The 15,391-nt window shown below is 42.8% G+C and overlaps 2 protein-coding genes across 3 annotated transcripts; one reads left to right on the forward strand and one right to left on the reverse strand.

The window, feature by feature from the left end:
- Positions 1–409: 409 nt before the first annotated feature.
- dipk1ab (divergent protein kinase domain 1Ab) lies at positions 410–2,914 on the forward strand (the record flags this gene model as incomplete). Of its 2 annotated transcripts, XM_079505186.1 has the most annotated exons (4): positions 410–538; positions 675–782; positions 891–1,067; positions 2,102–2,914. In XM_079505186.1, exons 1-4 carry the CDS (start codon positions 425–427, stop codon positions 2,912–2,914), a joined length of 1,212 nt encoding a protein of 403 aa, XP_079361312.1. In that variant the 5' UTR covers positions 410–424. The 2 variants fall into 2 exon arrangements, with proteins under 2 accessions (XP_079361312.1, XP_079361313.1); XM_079505187.1 differs by lacking the exon at positions 891–1,067 and having other exon boundaries at positions 413–538.
- Positions 2,915–4,092: 1,178 nt separating this feature from the next.
- On the reverse strand, positions 4,093–13,454 carry rpl5b (ribosomal protein L5b). Its single transcript, XM_079506095.1, has 8 exons — positions 13,314–13,454; positions 12,661–12,730; positions 12,458–12,573; positions 12,236–12,370; positions 11,813–12,015; positions 7,288–7,465; positions 5,647–5,735; positions 4,093–4,254 (listed from the first exon to the last, which is right to left on the reverse strand). The coding sequence occupies exons 1-8, from the start codon at positions 13,314–13,316 to the stop codon at positions 4,158–4,160; spliced, it is 891 nt and encodes a 296-aa protein (XP_079362221.1). The 5' UTR covers positions 13,317–13,454; the 3' UTR covers positions 4,093–4,157.
- Between the last annotated feature and the right edge of the window lie 1,937 nt (positions 13,455–15,391).

A 15,391-nucleotide genomic window follows, 5' to 3' on the forward strand; every position in this document is an offset into this window, starting at 1 on the left:
TCTCCATTATGATGCGTGTCAGGCTGTCAGCCGAAAGAGCCAGCATTGAATTTAGTGCTCAGATTATGCCGGTAACTTCTATTTACAACAGCCTCAAATAGTACTGGGAATAATGTTCAACCAAAACTCCAACAACAAAAAATAATTCTGATACAACACAATAATCATCCCTGAACACAGGCTTAACACCACAGCTGTATTATTATTATTATTTTAGTGGTTAAGTCTGTTGGTTTACTGTCTGTATATGAAATATCTGTAACAATGGTCAGTTAAAAGACACACTTTACCTGGGGAAATGCTTGTCCCATCAACCCTATCAGCCAGGTCACAAGTAATATCATGAAATTGTTTATTCAACCAGAAAGTAGCACTCATGGGCATCTATATTTTGTTTCAACAGGGACGATTCTCTTACCTCCATATGAAGTATCTGTTCTTCTCCTGGCTGGCGGTGTTTGTGGGCAGCTGGATAGTGTACGTACAGTACTCATCCTACACAGAGCTTTGCCGTGGGCATGACTGCAAGAATGCAATAGTGAGTATTGCGTTTATGTATCTGTAATATACTGTGTACAAATTATACACTCAAGTGAGGCAAAAGCTAATTAAAACATTGCAATTCTGGAGAGAAAAAAACATGGTAACAACAGTTCCCTGTTTTAATTGTTTAGTGCGAGAAGTACAAGAAGGGAGTAATCGATGGCTCAGCCTGCAGCAGCCTTTGTGAGAAAGACACACTTTACCTGGGAAAGTGCATGTCTGCCAATCCCATCAGCCAGGTCAGAAATGCAATGACCTGCTCTTGTCTAGTCTGGTATGATCAAGAATGACCTGTCCCGATGTCCCTGTGTGCCACTACTCATGCCTACACCTGTCTGCTGTCCTAGGTGTACTCTGGGATATGGGGAGACCTGGAGGGAATCATTAAGTGCCAGATGGAGGAGGTTCCTCGTTACGACCTGGGAGCTGAGATGGAGCCCAGAAAGGAGATGGTGGCCTTTAACAAGCCCACCAAGGGGACCTCTGTGGAAAAGTTCAAAGAGATGATCCTCAGCCACCTAAAGGTCAGAGTGCCCCCATCATTCCTCACACCACACCAGTTGCTTTCACAGTATATTTCTCCACCCTTCAAGTTAATATCTGAGAACCATCACTTGCTGAAAGAAAATAACGGCAACCTGATGCACTATTTTAAATCCCCCCGGCGACCTTACAGGCATATGCAAAGGCTCAATTTATGTAACTTAGATAGCATTTTATTTAGACTTAGATAGCATTTTATGTAGACATAGCACTATATAGTATAAAAAACGAACCGGGGCAATTTTAATGCAGTCACGCAACGCAATGCAATGCGGGCAGTGGAGCCACCCTTCATTGATTAAAAAGGGAACATTCCCTGACGGTGACGGAGACGCGACGCTGACGCGCCCGGTGGAGCCCCGGTGTCAGCAGTTAGTGCACTGACTAATACAACTTGTGAGTTATATTTTAACAAATCAAATAAATGTCTAAATAGCTAACAGTAGACTAATTTCATTGTAGAATTCAGAAGTTTCTTTACATTTACATGATCTATTAAATTGTATTACCAATTTGCAAGCTGGGAACCCATTCAGTAAAAATAAAAACGTTTTTGCCTCTGGGGAAACCACATCCTTTTTTGTGTAGAAACAGAAACTTGGTGGGAGCACCTGCTTGCCTGGCCTAGTGGTCCAGGCCAGGCGCATACCACATATAGGTGCACTGCATACCTGACAGTGTGGCCCGGGTTCCATCCCGACGACCATTGCTGTGTGTCATTCCCAGTCTCTCTCTCCGTTTCCTGTCTAACTTCACTGTGTCCTATCAATAAAGGCAGAAAAGTATTTTGGAAACAAAATGAAGAAATAAACTTGGTTTGGCTCTTCCCCTACCAACACCACCACTACATGTTAAAAAGCAGTGGTGCCGACAGATTCTGTATTGGGAGATTACCCAATTTGTAATTCAAAATGTGTTGTACTTTACCGTTACTCTTTTATTGCATAGATTATCCCAAACCTGTTCAGGCTGTTCATGTCATTGGACATTTTTCTGATCTTGTCTATCTTTTCAGACCAAAGTGGGGGAACAAGCCAACCTCTCAGATCTGGCAACCCTAGTCCTCTCGGTTGCTGATGCCAACAAGGACGGACATATATCACTGCCAGAGGCTCGCTCCATGTGGGCACTTCTTCAGCTTAATGAGTTCCTGTTGGCAATAGTCCTACAGGACAGGGAGCACACACCCAGGCTCCTGGGCTTCTGTGGGGATCTGTATATGATGGAGAAAGTGCCATATTCCCCCTTATATGGGATCAGCCTACCATGGCTTATTGAGCTATGGATTCCTGCTGGTGTGCGCCGCAGCATGGACCAGTGGTTCACCCCCTCCTGGCCACGAAAAGCCAAGATCTCCATTGGACTGCTGGAGCTGGTAGAGGACATATTCCATGGCACTTTTGGAAGTTTCCTCATGTGTGACGTAAGTGCCAACAGCTTCGGGTACAATGACCGGCATGACCTGAAAGTGATGGACGCGCGTTACATAATCCCAGAGGCCACCTTCCAACAGACCATGAGGGAGCGACGATGTGACGTGGAAGACGACTGTCTCTATGGAGCCGACTGCCACACCTCCTGTGACCTCACCAAGCATCGCTGCACACCAGAGGTCACAAGGCCCAACTTAGCCAAAGCATGTGGTGCGCTCAAGGACTATATTCTGAGGGGTGCACCGTCTGACATGCATGAGGAGCTGGAGAAGCAGCTATACGCCTGCATTGCACTGAAGGGCTCAGCTGAACAGATGGAAATGGAGCACTCCCTAATTCTAAACAATCTTAAAACCTTATTATGGAAGAAGATATCACATACAAAAGACTCCTAATAGTGGACTGAAAGATGGAAGTACCAGTCTGCTTAATGTGTCATGTTTTCAGGAAATTTAAGGACAATATTTTTATAGTGAAAAGAAGAGGGTCTAACAGTTTAGCGACTTGCCCTGTATCCAAACCAGGCATTTTTCAGGTAATTTTCTCATTAATCTGTTCCTTAAGCTGTGACACAAGAAACATCACTTTCATGACAATCAAGTAGTAGTCATGAGGACATTTAAAATATTCATGTCAGATTTCTTTGTAGTTAGGAATACGTTTCATTCTATATACAGTGAGTACAGTTCATCTTCTACCTCGTTTGGGTACAGGTTAAAGGACCACTTCACCACTTTTCAAGTTACCTTCATGTAATTGGTTCTCACGAATGTTCATGATAAAATGCCACCATTTTTTTCCTACTGCGACTATGTCTCATGGGAGGGCTGTGGGCAGTTCAGAAACCCATGCACCAGTGACATCAATGGGGAATCCAAAAAATAAAATAAAAATCTATCTCACTGGTGGACGGTTTCTGAACTTCCCAGGTAGGGCCCTCCTATGACAGAGACCGAGTAGAAAAGAATTGTGGTATTTTATCATGAACATTAGTGAGGACCAATTATATGAAGATGATAAGGTGGTCCTTTAAGGACTGTAGTTTCACATGTGCCCATTATTTCAAATCCTCTGCATAATTTATTTTAACCAAAAATGCTGGAGCATCTCTAAGAAGCTCAACATACCTGCTTGTCTGAATGTTTTCTAATATATGGTTCAAGAGCATGGTAAATTTGCACATCAAATATGAATAAAATATCCTTTTCATGGCATACCATGGGGAACTTTAGTTTAGTCTTCTACTCTAGGTCAAGCCAAGAGTAGGCCAACAGCGCCATCAAGTGTCTGAGTCATGAAATTAGATTATATAGTGTACAAACATTTTCAAAGGGGGACCATATTTGAAAACATTAAAATACTGCAGGGCTGTCTACTGTATATCTCTTATCATACTGTAATTTTACATACACATACTGGCACCCAATTAACAAATACACAGTTTTATGAAAGAAGCTTTGGGCCATATCAAATCTGCCGGCAGGCCACGACTGGCCCTCTGGCCAGTATTTGGACATGCCTACCACCAAATACTATAGGTCTCAGAGTGAGAATAACAACTTTGTTGCCAGGGTTTGAATTTTCAGTAGCTTTATTTGAACAAAATTAGGAACATTATGAACTCGGCCAGCCAACACGTTATTCTGCCTCCTGCTCCTGAGCCCGGAGGAAGCTGGCCTTCTTCTGGGCAACACGGTCCTTCCTCTGGGCCAGGGATAACTTTGCCCTGTTCCACCTACAAGGACAAACAAGTACAATGAGCATGGGGAAAGTTTTCTGTAATAGTGCCGGCTGCAGCTACCTTACATCATTCAGGAGTTAAGGCTACTTTACTGTAAGTTTGAACACATAGGCCTCTGTATACGACACCATACAAATAAGGACAAGTTAGAGGTGCATCACTTAAGCCAGTTCAGTGAAATAGCTTGAGATAACTACAATTTGCGTATTCGTAAAAAAATAGAATCTAGGAAACAATTATAAATAAAAGTGCAGCCACAAGTTAGTAAAATGTAAATAAATAGTACATTAGAGTATAAAACTGTAGTGCAACATCAACTGAAGTAATTGTTTACATTGGTTACATTACGTGGTTATCGGAATGGCATAGAATGGCGATACCAGCATCCCTCCCCCTTGGTAAGGAGGAGGGGTTATTTGTAGGCCAGGTATGCTTGCAGTCCGATTGCGTATTATCATGGGTTGAATTCCAAAAGACACACAAAGCAAGGGCTACTTGTGTGGCTGACTCTGTGCTTTGAGGTGTTGGGTGAAATCAAGCCTCGCCCGCAGGGTCGAGGCCAACACCTCCCCTACTGGGCGGGGGGTTTCCTTACTGGGCAGGGCTTTTTCCTTTTCTTTTACATGACTTGGGCGTGTTATAATGAAGTACTCTAGAAAAGCTTGTAGCACGCCTCGTTAGGAAATAGACTTTCAATCCATACCTCCTGGGTTGAGTGGGTTCGAATCCTGCTCATATCATTTTTGTGTCCACCGCAAACAACTATTTTTTGTGTTTGGTCCGACATGTGTTGTGACGTGCTTGCGGTTATGTTTAGGTTTGGGTTAGTAATAGTGGGAAAACAACGGGATTAAGGTTGGTGAGGGGTCCGTTAAAACGACCGGATTAAGGTTGGTGAGGGGTCCGTTAAAACGACTGGATTAAGGTTGGTGAGGGGTCCGTTAAAACGACCGGATTAAGGTTGGTGAGGGGTCCGTTAAAACGACCGGATTAAGGTTGGTGAGGGGTCCGTTAAAATGACCGGATTAAAGTACATGTTCAACCGTGGCTTTGTGTGGTGCCACTCAAAGTGACTACTGGGTTGGGCTTTCTGGATGCATGTTCCAACCCTTAGTATGTCTGTCAGAAGACGTTGAGGGGTGGTTTCACCCGCATGCGTAATTTGATCTGTGCATGTGACAAACTTCCATCAAAACCCAATTAGCTGTGATTGACTAGTGCCCACGACATGTATCAGACATCAATACTTTCCTGTGGCTGACAAAATCCCTAGGATATATTGAACAGGCTATGAAAACTAAGATAACTCACAAGTTGAACAGTATCTTGCCACATTCTTTAAAATTCAATTTTCTCCATTCCACATAAAAGTTTTTTTGTTCTTACCTCTTCTTCTTGACTTCTTTGATGGGCTTCTTCTCGTGAATCGGGTTCTCACGAATGGTAGCATGAGCTTTTTTGTACATCTCCTCGACCTGAAAGACATCAATCTCATAACCAACAGAGTCCAATGTTTTGAATCCATTTTAATAAAGGAAAATTATAAGTTGTTGGCTGCCAGGAGTCACCATGTCCAATGACCATGTCTGTTAGGCAGAGAGAGAGAAGCTGATAAACAGCTAAGACACATCCCAGACTGTACTAGGCTGGATCAAAAACAGTTAGCCAGTATATAAGAATAAGAATTCTGCACACCAGTATTGTTGCTCCCAAATGCAAGTTTACTTGTTTAAGCAGGAAGAATTATTGCTGGTCCAATGTCACAACTTTTTGAAGTCACAGAAGAGATGCCAGAAAGTGACCATCAGCCAAATCGAATAATCGACAGCTCTGCCGATTAATAATTGATTAATTGAACCCCCCCCCACCCCCCACAAAAGAAAATACACATGCACATGCCATGGTCACATAACCATTATATGTTGAGTGCATGCTTTGATGGTTACAGTTTTATAATCAGTTTTGATGAGTAAACCTTTGTGGAGATCTTCTCAGTTCTCATTATATGCTAGTTACTGCCATTCAGGATGGAAAATGAAATCCATTTGGATTTGGGGAGAAGTAGTTTCATAAGGGGCTGGTATGAAGTACTTGATATAAACAGAAAACGTTCAGTTCACTAGTCTACACTCTACTCTACAACTGCCTTCATTTCATCGGATTGTCTGTCTGGCAGGCACTTAACAAGCGATCGTTAACTGTGTCTGTTAGAGAGAGGAGCAGAGAAGAGTGGCTTTGCTCAACTTGATTTATACTTATATTCTCCACTCTGATGAAGGTACATGTTCGATATATCATGCAGCCTTACTTATTAGCCTATATTTTGGCTAATCGATTTTCGATTATGAAATATTAAAATTGATCTCGGAGACTCCGACGATTAATCGGAAAATCGATTAATCGGCTGCATCCCTATGACAAAGCGCAAGTATATCTTTTCTGGCCTATAGTCAGCAGGTAAAATATTTAGTTTTAGAGGTAGACATTATCATCACATTCTTGTAATGTAAAATTATATTGGTCTTACTTGCCCTGGGGGCAATCGGGCAACCAATAATTGCTGATATATATACGCTTGGATTATGTATCAATGTTCTCCAACAGCTTTACAAAGACTTCACCTGAATGACAAATTACATTATGCTTCCTCAGCGGTTCCGTTTATATGGCAGAACGTTCTGCATTGCACATTTTGTGGTTCTGATATAGGCTACAGCTGTGGCTCGAGCTCATATGTGATCTTTTCAAAATCACATAGCCATAAGTGCAACTGAGCTCGCATGTCTGTCATTTTCAATCATAAATTAGACAAACTGCATTGAACATACATTACCACAGTACGTTGAATCACACGTCACATTGATTCAAAATGATAACATAAGGCCAAGCTGAAATGGGCGATCCATTTGGTAATGATTGCAGACCATTCTCAACCAGACTCAACCGAACAAGCAACACTCATGCAATGATTAGATGGAGGTTAAGGGATGGCATTGCAATCATGCAAGGCCATGAAGGTTGACTTGCCGTGTCAGGGGTGACTCCATTCTTGATGAAGCGGGAGAACTGCTTCTTGTAAGCATCTTCATCCTCCTCCATCAGGTAGCTCATGTACTCCGAGACGTTGACGCCCATGATGTGCTTGCGGTGGACCTCAGCGTTGAACTCCTTGCTCTCCGTGTCATAGCCAGGGAAGCGCTTGGTGCTGGGAGGAAACAGGAGAAACAAGTTAATTGCTTTTAATGGTCAAGTCAATCACAATACAGACAGGGATACATTACAACATGAGCCTCATGGGGCACCCTGGTGGCTGATCCAACATGCTGACCACATTATAACCACAATAGCTTAAGCTGCTCAGACCTGTATTGAGTGTTGTGTAACATTGCCCTGCCTCTTGTTTTAAGTTATTTTTGGGGATTCCTTGAGCCTTTTATTGACATCAGTGATTCCCCTGTATGCATTTAACTGTGGCGGCCCACTACTTCTTAAATTGGGCCGCTACCGATTATGAAAAGTATTATTTTTATACTAGATGCATTGTGAGCTTTTACTGTAGGTAGGTGAGCGTCACCGTTGTGCAAAGAAATATGAATTTTTAGAAGTTACAGGCTTTAGTTCCGACACAATTATTGGTCCGACAGTCATTAGACCGACAACCTACCTCAAACCCTAACCTTAACCACAAGCACGGGAGCAGCGCATGTTCGAGCGCTAGTCCGACCGTGTGTCGGACTAATGCTCCGTCGGAATTACCATCAGATCCCATTTTTAGAGCCTGTATTCATGCAGGTCTCCTGGGTCACCTCTGAAACCGCTTCAGGTTTAGGCTCAACCGTTGGCTGTTTTGTTTTACATGCTAGGCTTGTATAGAGTACCGAAGTCCCGACGTCACTCGTTCATCCCCTGGGTGCCAGATTGTTTTTCTCTTGGAAGAATAACATTGGGTCATCTTAAAGGAGCATTCAGTGATTTGGAAAAAAACCCTGGTCCGTCCCGGTAACAAGATGTGCAGTTGTGCACTACTACGCAACAGGCCAACAGCACACACACCAAGGCCTACCCCCTCTCTATCCTGATTGGATGCCAAAAACGAAACCTACGGTTTTTTGACCTCCAGGGGTTAACTGGGGACAGGGAGGAACTCCTTATAATGGTCAGCAGCACACTCTATAGTACGAGGATTATCACAACCAAAAGTGATATTTGAATTAAGTGAAATCACTGAATATACTTTTAAAATCCTTCATATCCATACTAGTCAAACCACCCGGATCATTTATTTTTGGAACACAGTTCTTATTTGGCGCAATATTAAAAAAAGGCTAGAGATTTTCTGTCCAAGTGTCCTTGAGAAAGACACTGACCCCTAACCGTGTGAATGTTAAGTATATTGTATGATTGTAATGTAAAGCACTTAGAGAAAATCACTATAAATGCAGTCCATTTACCATCACCGAATCAGGATGTAGTTTTGTAGTCCGGCAGCCGGGGTTGTGGGGTGGGAAATTTGGTATATAGTTTTTTTTATTGGCCTAAAACATTGTCTATATACATATATTCATAAATCCACTTGCTTACCGGCTGTCGGTATTACGCTTTTTTTTATAGGGGTTTATATGTGACCATACCATTGACATCCTATAAAGGCAAAAATGACAAAAATTTCAATATTTTATTATGCTTCATGTAGCATGTGAAATGTCAAACTAGGGGGTTTTCATGATTCTGGATCCATTCCAAGCATTAGTTTTGCACCAAAAAAAACACACTCCTTGGGCTAAAAACGGCCAGCACATTTTGGGGAATTTGGGCACATTTGGGCAAGTGGCTATGGCCGTTTTAGTGAACGTGTTTTTTGTGAAAAACTAATGGTTGAACTGGATTTAGAAATTATAAATCATGAAAACCCCTTAGTTTGACATGTCACATAAAGCATAAGAAAATATTGCCATATATAGGATGCTAATGGTGTGGTTCAGTGACCCATGACGATTATAAAAACATTTCGTCTCTGGTGTGGTCACATATAAAACTATTTAAAGAATTGCTCAATGCCGACAGCCGGTCAGCAAGTGGATTCATGAATGTACAATGTATGTAGAATATAGAATATTTTAGGCCAATAAAAAAAAGACTACCGGTATATACCAAATTTCCCACTTTAAACAAAAGAAGCCTGACGGCTGCTGGACTAATGCTACTGCATGAGAATACAGTGAGTGAGGATCCGCTGGGAGGTAACCATAATGCTTACTTTATGCACATGCCGCTCGCTGAAAACAGATATACAAAGGGGCACGGATGGCCTAGTGGCCCTAGTGGTTAAGGCACATGCCACAAATGGGCTCTAGTGTCCTGACAGCGATTCACAGGTTCGATTCCCAAACACGATGACCTTTGCTGTGTGTCACTATTGTGTTGTGCACTGAAAACAGATGTACAAGCCAACACTGCAATATATTGTGAGCTTGTAGATCTGCCATGTTCTGTACCACCATACACTGAATAATACATTGAGGATCGAGCTCAATGGCAGTCAATGACCATCCATGGGACCGCCCAAATCTTTTTTTTATCCAAAATAATGTTACTATCCACTAGCAAAGATCACACTGCCGAGATAAGGAGAACGCTAGCTGCAGAATCAGACCCAAGTTGGCTTAATTTGGGAGAAAACGAAAGCGGTAGAAACAAAAACGTGCACACATCTCACACGATCAACAATAAAGTTAGAGTGCATGCACGCACTGCACACTGGCATGCGTCCGTGCACGCTTGCCCTCGCCTGTGTGTCTGGTCAGGCTGAGACTGACAGACCACATTCATCGCAACATTCATCGCAACAGGAAAGACTCCTCTTTTCCCCCATAAACTTCACTTGAAAGATAAGTTTAAGAAACTTTCATAATTATAACAGCAACATTTTATCAATGTAACATTGTTTACGCTGTTGCTGCTGCTACAACGTGGACCTGTGGTTGTCAACAGACATGGAGAGAGCCTGTTCTCACTAGAAAACTACAGTACAATGGATAGGGCTGAATAAAGGTGAATGATCTCGCTAGAATATTACAGTAACATCCATCTTATAGTAGCTACTAGCTACTACACAACCATGCAAGTGAGAAATAAAAAAAATCACACCAGTGTAAAATGGTAAATGGTGCATTTATATAGCACCTTTATCCAAGGCGCTTTACAGAGATTGAGCATTACACACACACACTATGATCCGACGGAGCATTGCTTCGAGGTGCGCTGGGGGTCGGGAGAGGGTTGGGGTTAGGTTTAGGTGTGCTGCCCCGGGGGAGGTTAGGGTTAGGTTGTCGTTCGGACCAATGCTCCGTCGGACCAAACACATGAACCCCACACACGGGTACGGCAGCGGAACCCATTCAAGGCACCAACCAGCACATCAGGAGCAATTAGGGGTTCAGTGTCTTGCTCAATCTTGTGAAGATTTTACCACACAGCCCCCAAAAGTAAAAAATAAATTAAGAAAATGTTAAATTAAAGTGCCTCTGAGAACTTAGTGTCAACCCCTGAACGCCATTAACAATAAAGAGACAATATGACGTAATAAGGCACATTATGACGTAGATTTTCCCTTCATCGTCAACAGTGTTTACAAAACAAACATTGAACTAAAGACCAATTTTAAACCGGTGTATAGGAAAAAATGGGTAAGGCACAGCCGCTTACAAAGAGACACAAACCAGCAGTAGTTTCTACTGCCTGCCATGCAACTGTGCTCAGAGTCCGACACACAAAAGCTTAAAGACAGTGAAAATGAAGCGGTATGTCCACTCACCAAACATCCAAATCACACTAGTACTTTTGAAAGGCATAGGCATTAACTGACACGTTCAGCATCAACGTTGTCGGTCTAATGACTGTCGGACCAATAATAGTGTCGGAACTAAAGCCTGTACCCGTACATTCAGCACCAGTGCCCAAACTGACAGCATCCATCTGCAGCATGTACTGTCACTGTATTATGACTGGGAAAATAGAGGCTTGGCTTGTAAAGTAGAACAGACGTGTGATGGGAATGAGCACATTGGTGAATTCAAGGTGTATTTGCTGAGAATTCTGAGTTTAGCCACACATTTCTGACCTCTTAGTAATTAGGGCACATTGCTACATGACCACAATGAATGCCATGATCAACGAGTCCCGGGTTCCATTCGGCATGGAAACCCACTTAAATGTCCTTCCCCAACTCTCCACATTTCCTGTCTCCACTGTGTCAATAAAGGCAAAGATGACCATATTTGACCACATCAAAACAATTTGATGCACTGGTCGTGCACCTGGTAAACTGCATGTACACTGTACAGCCTGAGTGTGCTCGTTTTTCTTTTCTACTGTAATGGGGACCAACAGGAACAGTCGACATAATCCCCAGGCCAAAATCGACCACCAGAATTAGTTTTTATAGCGGACACTACATTTTCATCCAAAAGGTAGATATTGGTTTGATCATGTCAAACTCAATTTCATCAGCAGGCTCAGTGTTCTGTTTAAATCCAAACAACTGTTAGCATACCTGTGGGGGATGGACAGGCCTCCATCCACAGCTCCCTTCAGAGCGCCGAACACCTTGTTGCCCGTGGTGGTTCTGGCAAGCCCAGCGTCCAGATAGCAGGTGAACGCGCCTGGCTGACCGTCAATGCTCTCCACATTGAACTCCTCGCCATTGACCTCCAACTGGCCCTCGTACACCTTGTCTAGGCCGAACTTATTCAGCAGCTGGTGGAAGACGGAAACCCACATTTAGACTGGTGACTAACGTCCCAGGGACAGCAAGGATCAGAAACAAACCACCTCAGTTTTAATTGCAGCTATATTATCTATTCTGTCGTATAAGTATGATGAACAGGAACAATCTGAAGACACTCCCGTCATAGCAAAACACAGAGGAAATGAACAGAACAGTAACTTCTGGAAACGGAAAGTGCTTCAAACTTACCCTACGAGCCACCAGCAGACCAGTGCAGTAGGCTGCTGCGTAGTTTGTCAACCCAACGGTGATGCCGTATTTGGGAAGTTCGTGGGAGTAGGCAGCACACACAATCATGTCACCTTCGATCTTGGCATAGGCGATCTGTAACACAATCACAAGTACCCATGAGTTGGGAGTTTGCACATGCATTTGACAGCCTTACCATACTGTACTCAAATCCATAATTACCTGGCAGACGATGTCTCTGTTAGAGAAACGTACTATCATCCTGTACTTGGGTGTGTTGTACTTGTTCTTATCCTGGATGACCAGGCGCTTGCGGGCAAAGTAGTCGGTCTTTCCCTCTGTGAATAAGAACACACGAGAATGGTAAAATGAACATTTAAGTGTATGAAAAAAATAAGGTGTAGTTGCCTTGTGAAAGACCTTACCTCTCCTCCTCCTGAATTTGACCTGGTACCTCTTGAAGTAGGCCTTATTCTTCACCACTTTAACAAACCCCTGCAAGAGACATGTCACCAATTCAACAGCTGACACAAACACACAATAGCAGATCATTCACATATTCCATTTTGACGTTTACAGTGCGGTGCCACTAGCTGCAAGAGTGTTGTCACCATCATAAACAATCCATGTTTATTAGCATTAGCTTTGCTACACCGGAGGCAATACAAGTCAATGGGGGTACGTTAGCAAAGCAAAGCAAAGCAAACTTTGCTTTGCCTTTGCTTTGCTTTGCTTAGCTTTGCTACACCGGAGGCAATACAAGTCAATGGGGTACGTTAGCATAGTAGCTGACCTGGCTTGACGTTCAGCTAGAGCGATGACAAGCTGTGCAACAATTACTTTTGGGCGGCATTATCACTAAGCGGTGCCCCCCCGTTACACACATGCAAATGTCAAAGAAAAACTGTGCAGGAATTCATTGCGGTGGTCATTAGGCCACGTTTGACTTGAACGTTAGCAGGACAAAATCTATATTCATCCAGAAGTAATAAAACACACATCGGACATTTGAGGCCACGAAAGGCAAGATGTGTGTCTTATATATGGATGTAGATAGATATTTGGACAGATTACAAACCATTTTTGCAGTCTTTTTGTCTCCCTAAACAGGAGCCAGGAGCCAAAGACTGGTATTTTGACTCCGCTGCAATGGAAAAAGGAAGAGGTCCTTGCGCATGCTCAGTACATAGCGTGACGCAGGATGAACACAACGGTGTCATACTGCGGTGAATTTTCTACTCTGCCCCCTATTGACCTGGGGACTGGGTTAGCTATTTATTTTGTCATCAATACAAATGTAATGGGGAGGGGGGAATTACCATCGTGTTATGGCATTTAATTATTTCAAGGCATTTAAATAATAATAAAGTCCTATTAGGGTTGGTAGGTGTGGGGTTAGTTAGGGTTTTTAGGGTACCCTGGGAAAATTGGCTGATGCTCACAAGAATCACATTCAGGTAGAACACGGATTAAGTAGGCCTTACTTTACACACTTATGTCACCCCTCCTGGCCTCCACCTCAACAAAACAGATCTTATCTCCTTCCCTGGAAAGACTTTCCCATGCAGGAGCTTTACATTACAATTGACAACATACTGGTGTCTCCTGCTCAAACACAACTGTCATGAACCCAAGAGTGATCGTGGTTAGAGTGGGTGTGGGTGACAATGTTATCACAAGTAAAGATGAAATTACCTACCTAGGTTCCATCCTGGAGGCTAATCTTTCCGGTGATAAAATGGCCACCAACGTAATCAAAAAAGTCAACCAAAGAACAAGATTCCTTTACAGGATCTCCTCACTGGTCAACAAAAACACCTTGAAGACCTTAACAGGAGCCCTCGTACAAGGTTTCTTTGACTATGCATGCACCTCCTGGTACCACAGCACCTCAAAGGCCCTTAAAACTAGGCTCCAGACTTCCCAAAACAAACTGGTCAGGCTCCTACTTGGCCTCACCCCCCGAACCCACCTCACCCCTGCCCACTTTTTGCCCCCGTAAAATCTGAATCCCCCCCACCAATTTTTCTCCTCACTGTATATGTTTCTTTTCCCTTTTTACCTCCTTTATGATGAATTCCTGTTCTGTTCTTTTACTATATAGAAGTTTCTATTTGTACGTCTCTAAATGTTTTGATGAATTGAACAAGGTGGACCTTCTTGTAAACAAGTGTAATGCTTAATAGGGTCGTCCACTCACAGTTAACAGTCTTTGTCAAAGATGTAGAATATCCTAAAAAAAATCTGTGTGTGTGTGTGTGTGTGTGTGTGTGTGTGTGTGTGTGTGTGTGTGTGTGTGTGTGTGTGTGTGTGTGTGTGTGTGTGTGTGTGTGTGTGTGTGTGTGTGTGTGTGTGTGTGTGTGTGTGTGTGTGTGTGTGTGTGTGTGTGTGTGTGTGTGTGTGTGTGTGTGTGTGTGTGTGTGTGTGTGTGTGTGTGTGTGTGTGTGTGTGTGTGTGTGGGGGTATTAAAGAAAACAACAATAAACACGACAGCCAATGTTGTCAGGAATGTTTATTGGTACTTCCTAGCACATAATCTACAAACAACTTCTGGAATATTCATGGAATTCATGGAATAATTGTGTAGGAATAAAATTAATAACAACATCTGATCAAAGAAATAAGAAAGCAGCACCAATAGACATAACAGGAACACATTTGTTCCTTTTATGTCTGGTGGTGCTGAATCACATTTGCACAGAGGTACACATGTTTTAACTGGGTTTCAGGTGCAGCTTACTGTTCAAAACACAAAAGGGATATGAAATGTAATCAATAAAATCACACCCGTGTGAACTGAGTGGTGTAAGGTCTTATATAGACTGATCAGCTGTGGTCTGACGTAATGTCTGACGTAATGAAATCACACCCGTGTGAACTGGGTGACCATAGCAACCATGCTCATTTTTTGAGCACAGACAGACAGACAGACAGACAGACAGACTAACAAAGCCAGTCGTAGGAGTGGTTTACACCACTCAATAATAATGATTGGCCGAGACTCCTGAGAGAACATTATATTCACAGGTTAACATTCACAATGGCATTGTAAAGCCTACCCTATACAGTGTCAGCCATTTGTTGTAATATAAGAAGAGAGGTGTGTCTAACATAATAAATGGGAGTTGTGCGTCAGAAAGTTCATGCAAAACCAGA

Source organism: Electrona antarctica, assembly GCF_951216825.1.
Source record: "Electrona antarctica genome assembly, chromosome: 7".
Taxonomy (NCBI): domain Eukaryota; kingdom Metazoa; phylum Chordata; class Actinopteri; order Myctophiformes; family Myctophidae; genus Electrona; species Electrona antarctica.

Coding starts and splice junctions, on each gene's coding strand:
- rpl5b (XM_079506095.1), bottom strand. Junction 12,574..12,660: donor CAAATTCAGGAGGAGGAGAG/GTAAGGTCTTTC, acceptor TCTTATTCACAG/AGGGAAAGACCGACTACTTT. Junction 12,371..12,457: donor ACAGAGACATCGTCTGCCAG/GTAATTATGGAT, acceptor ATTGTGTTACAG/ATCGCCTATGCCAAGATCGA.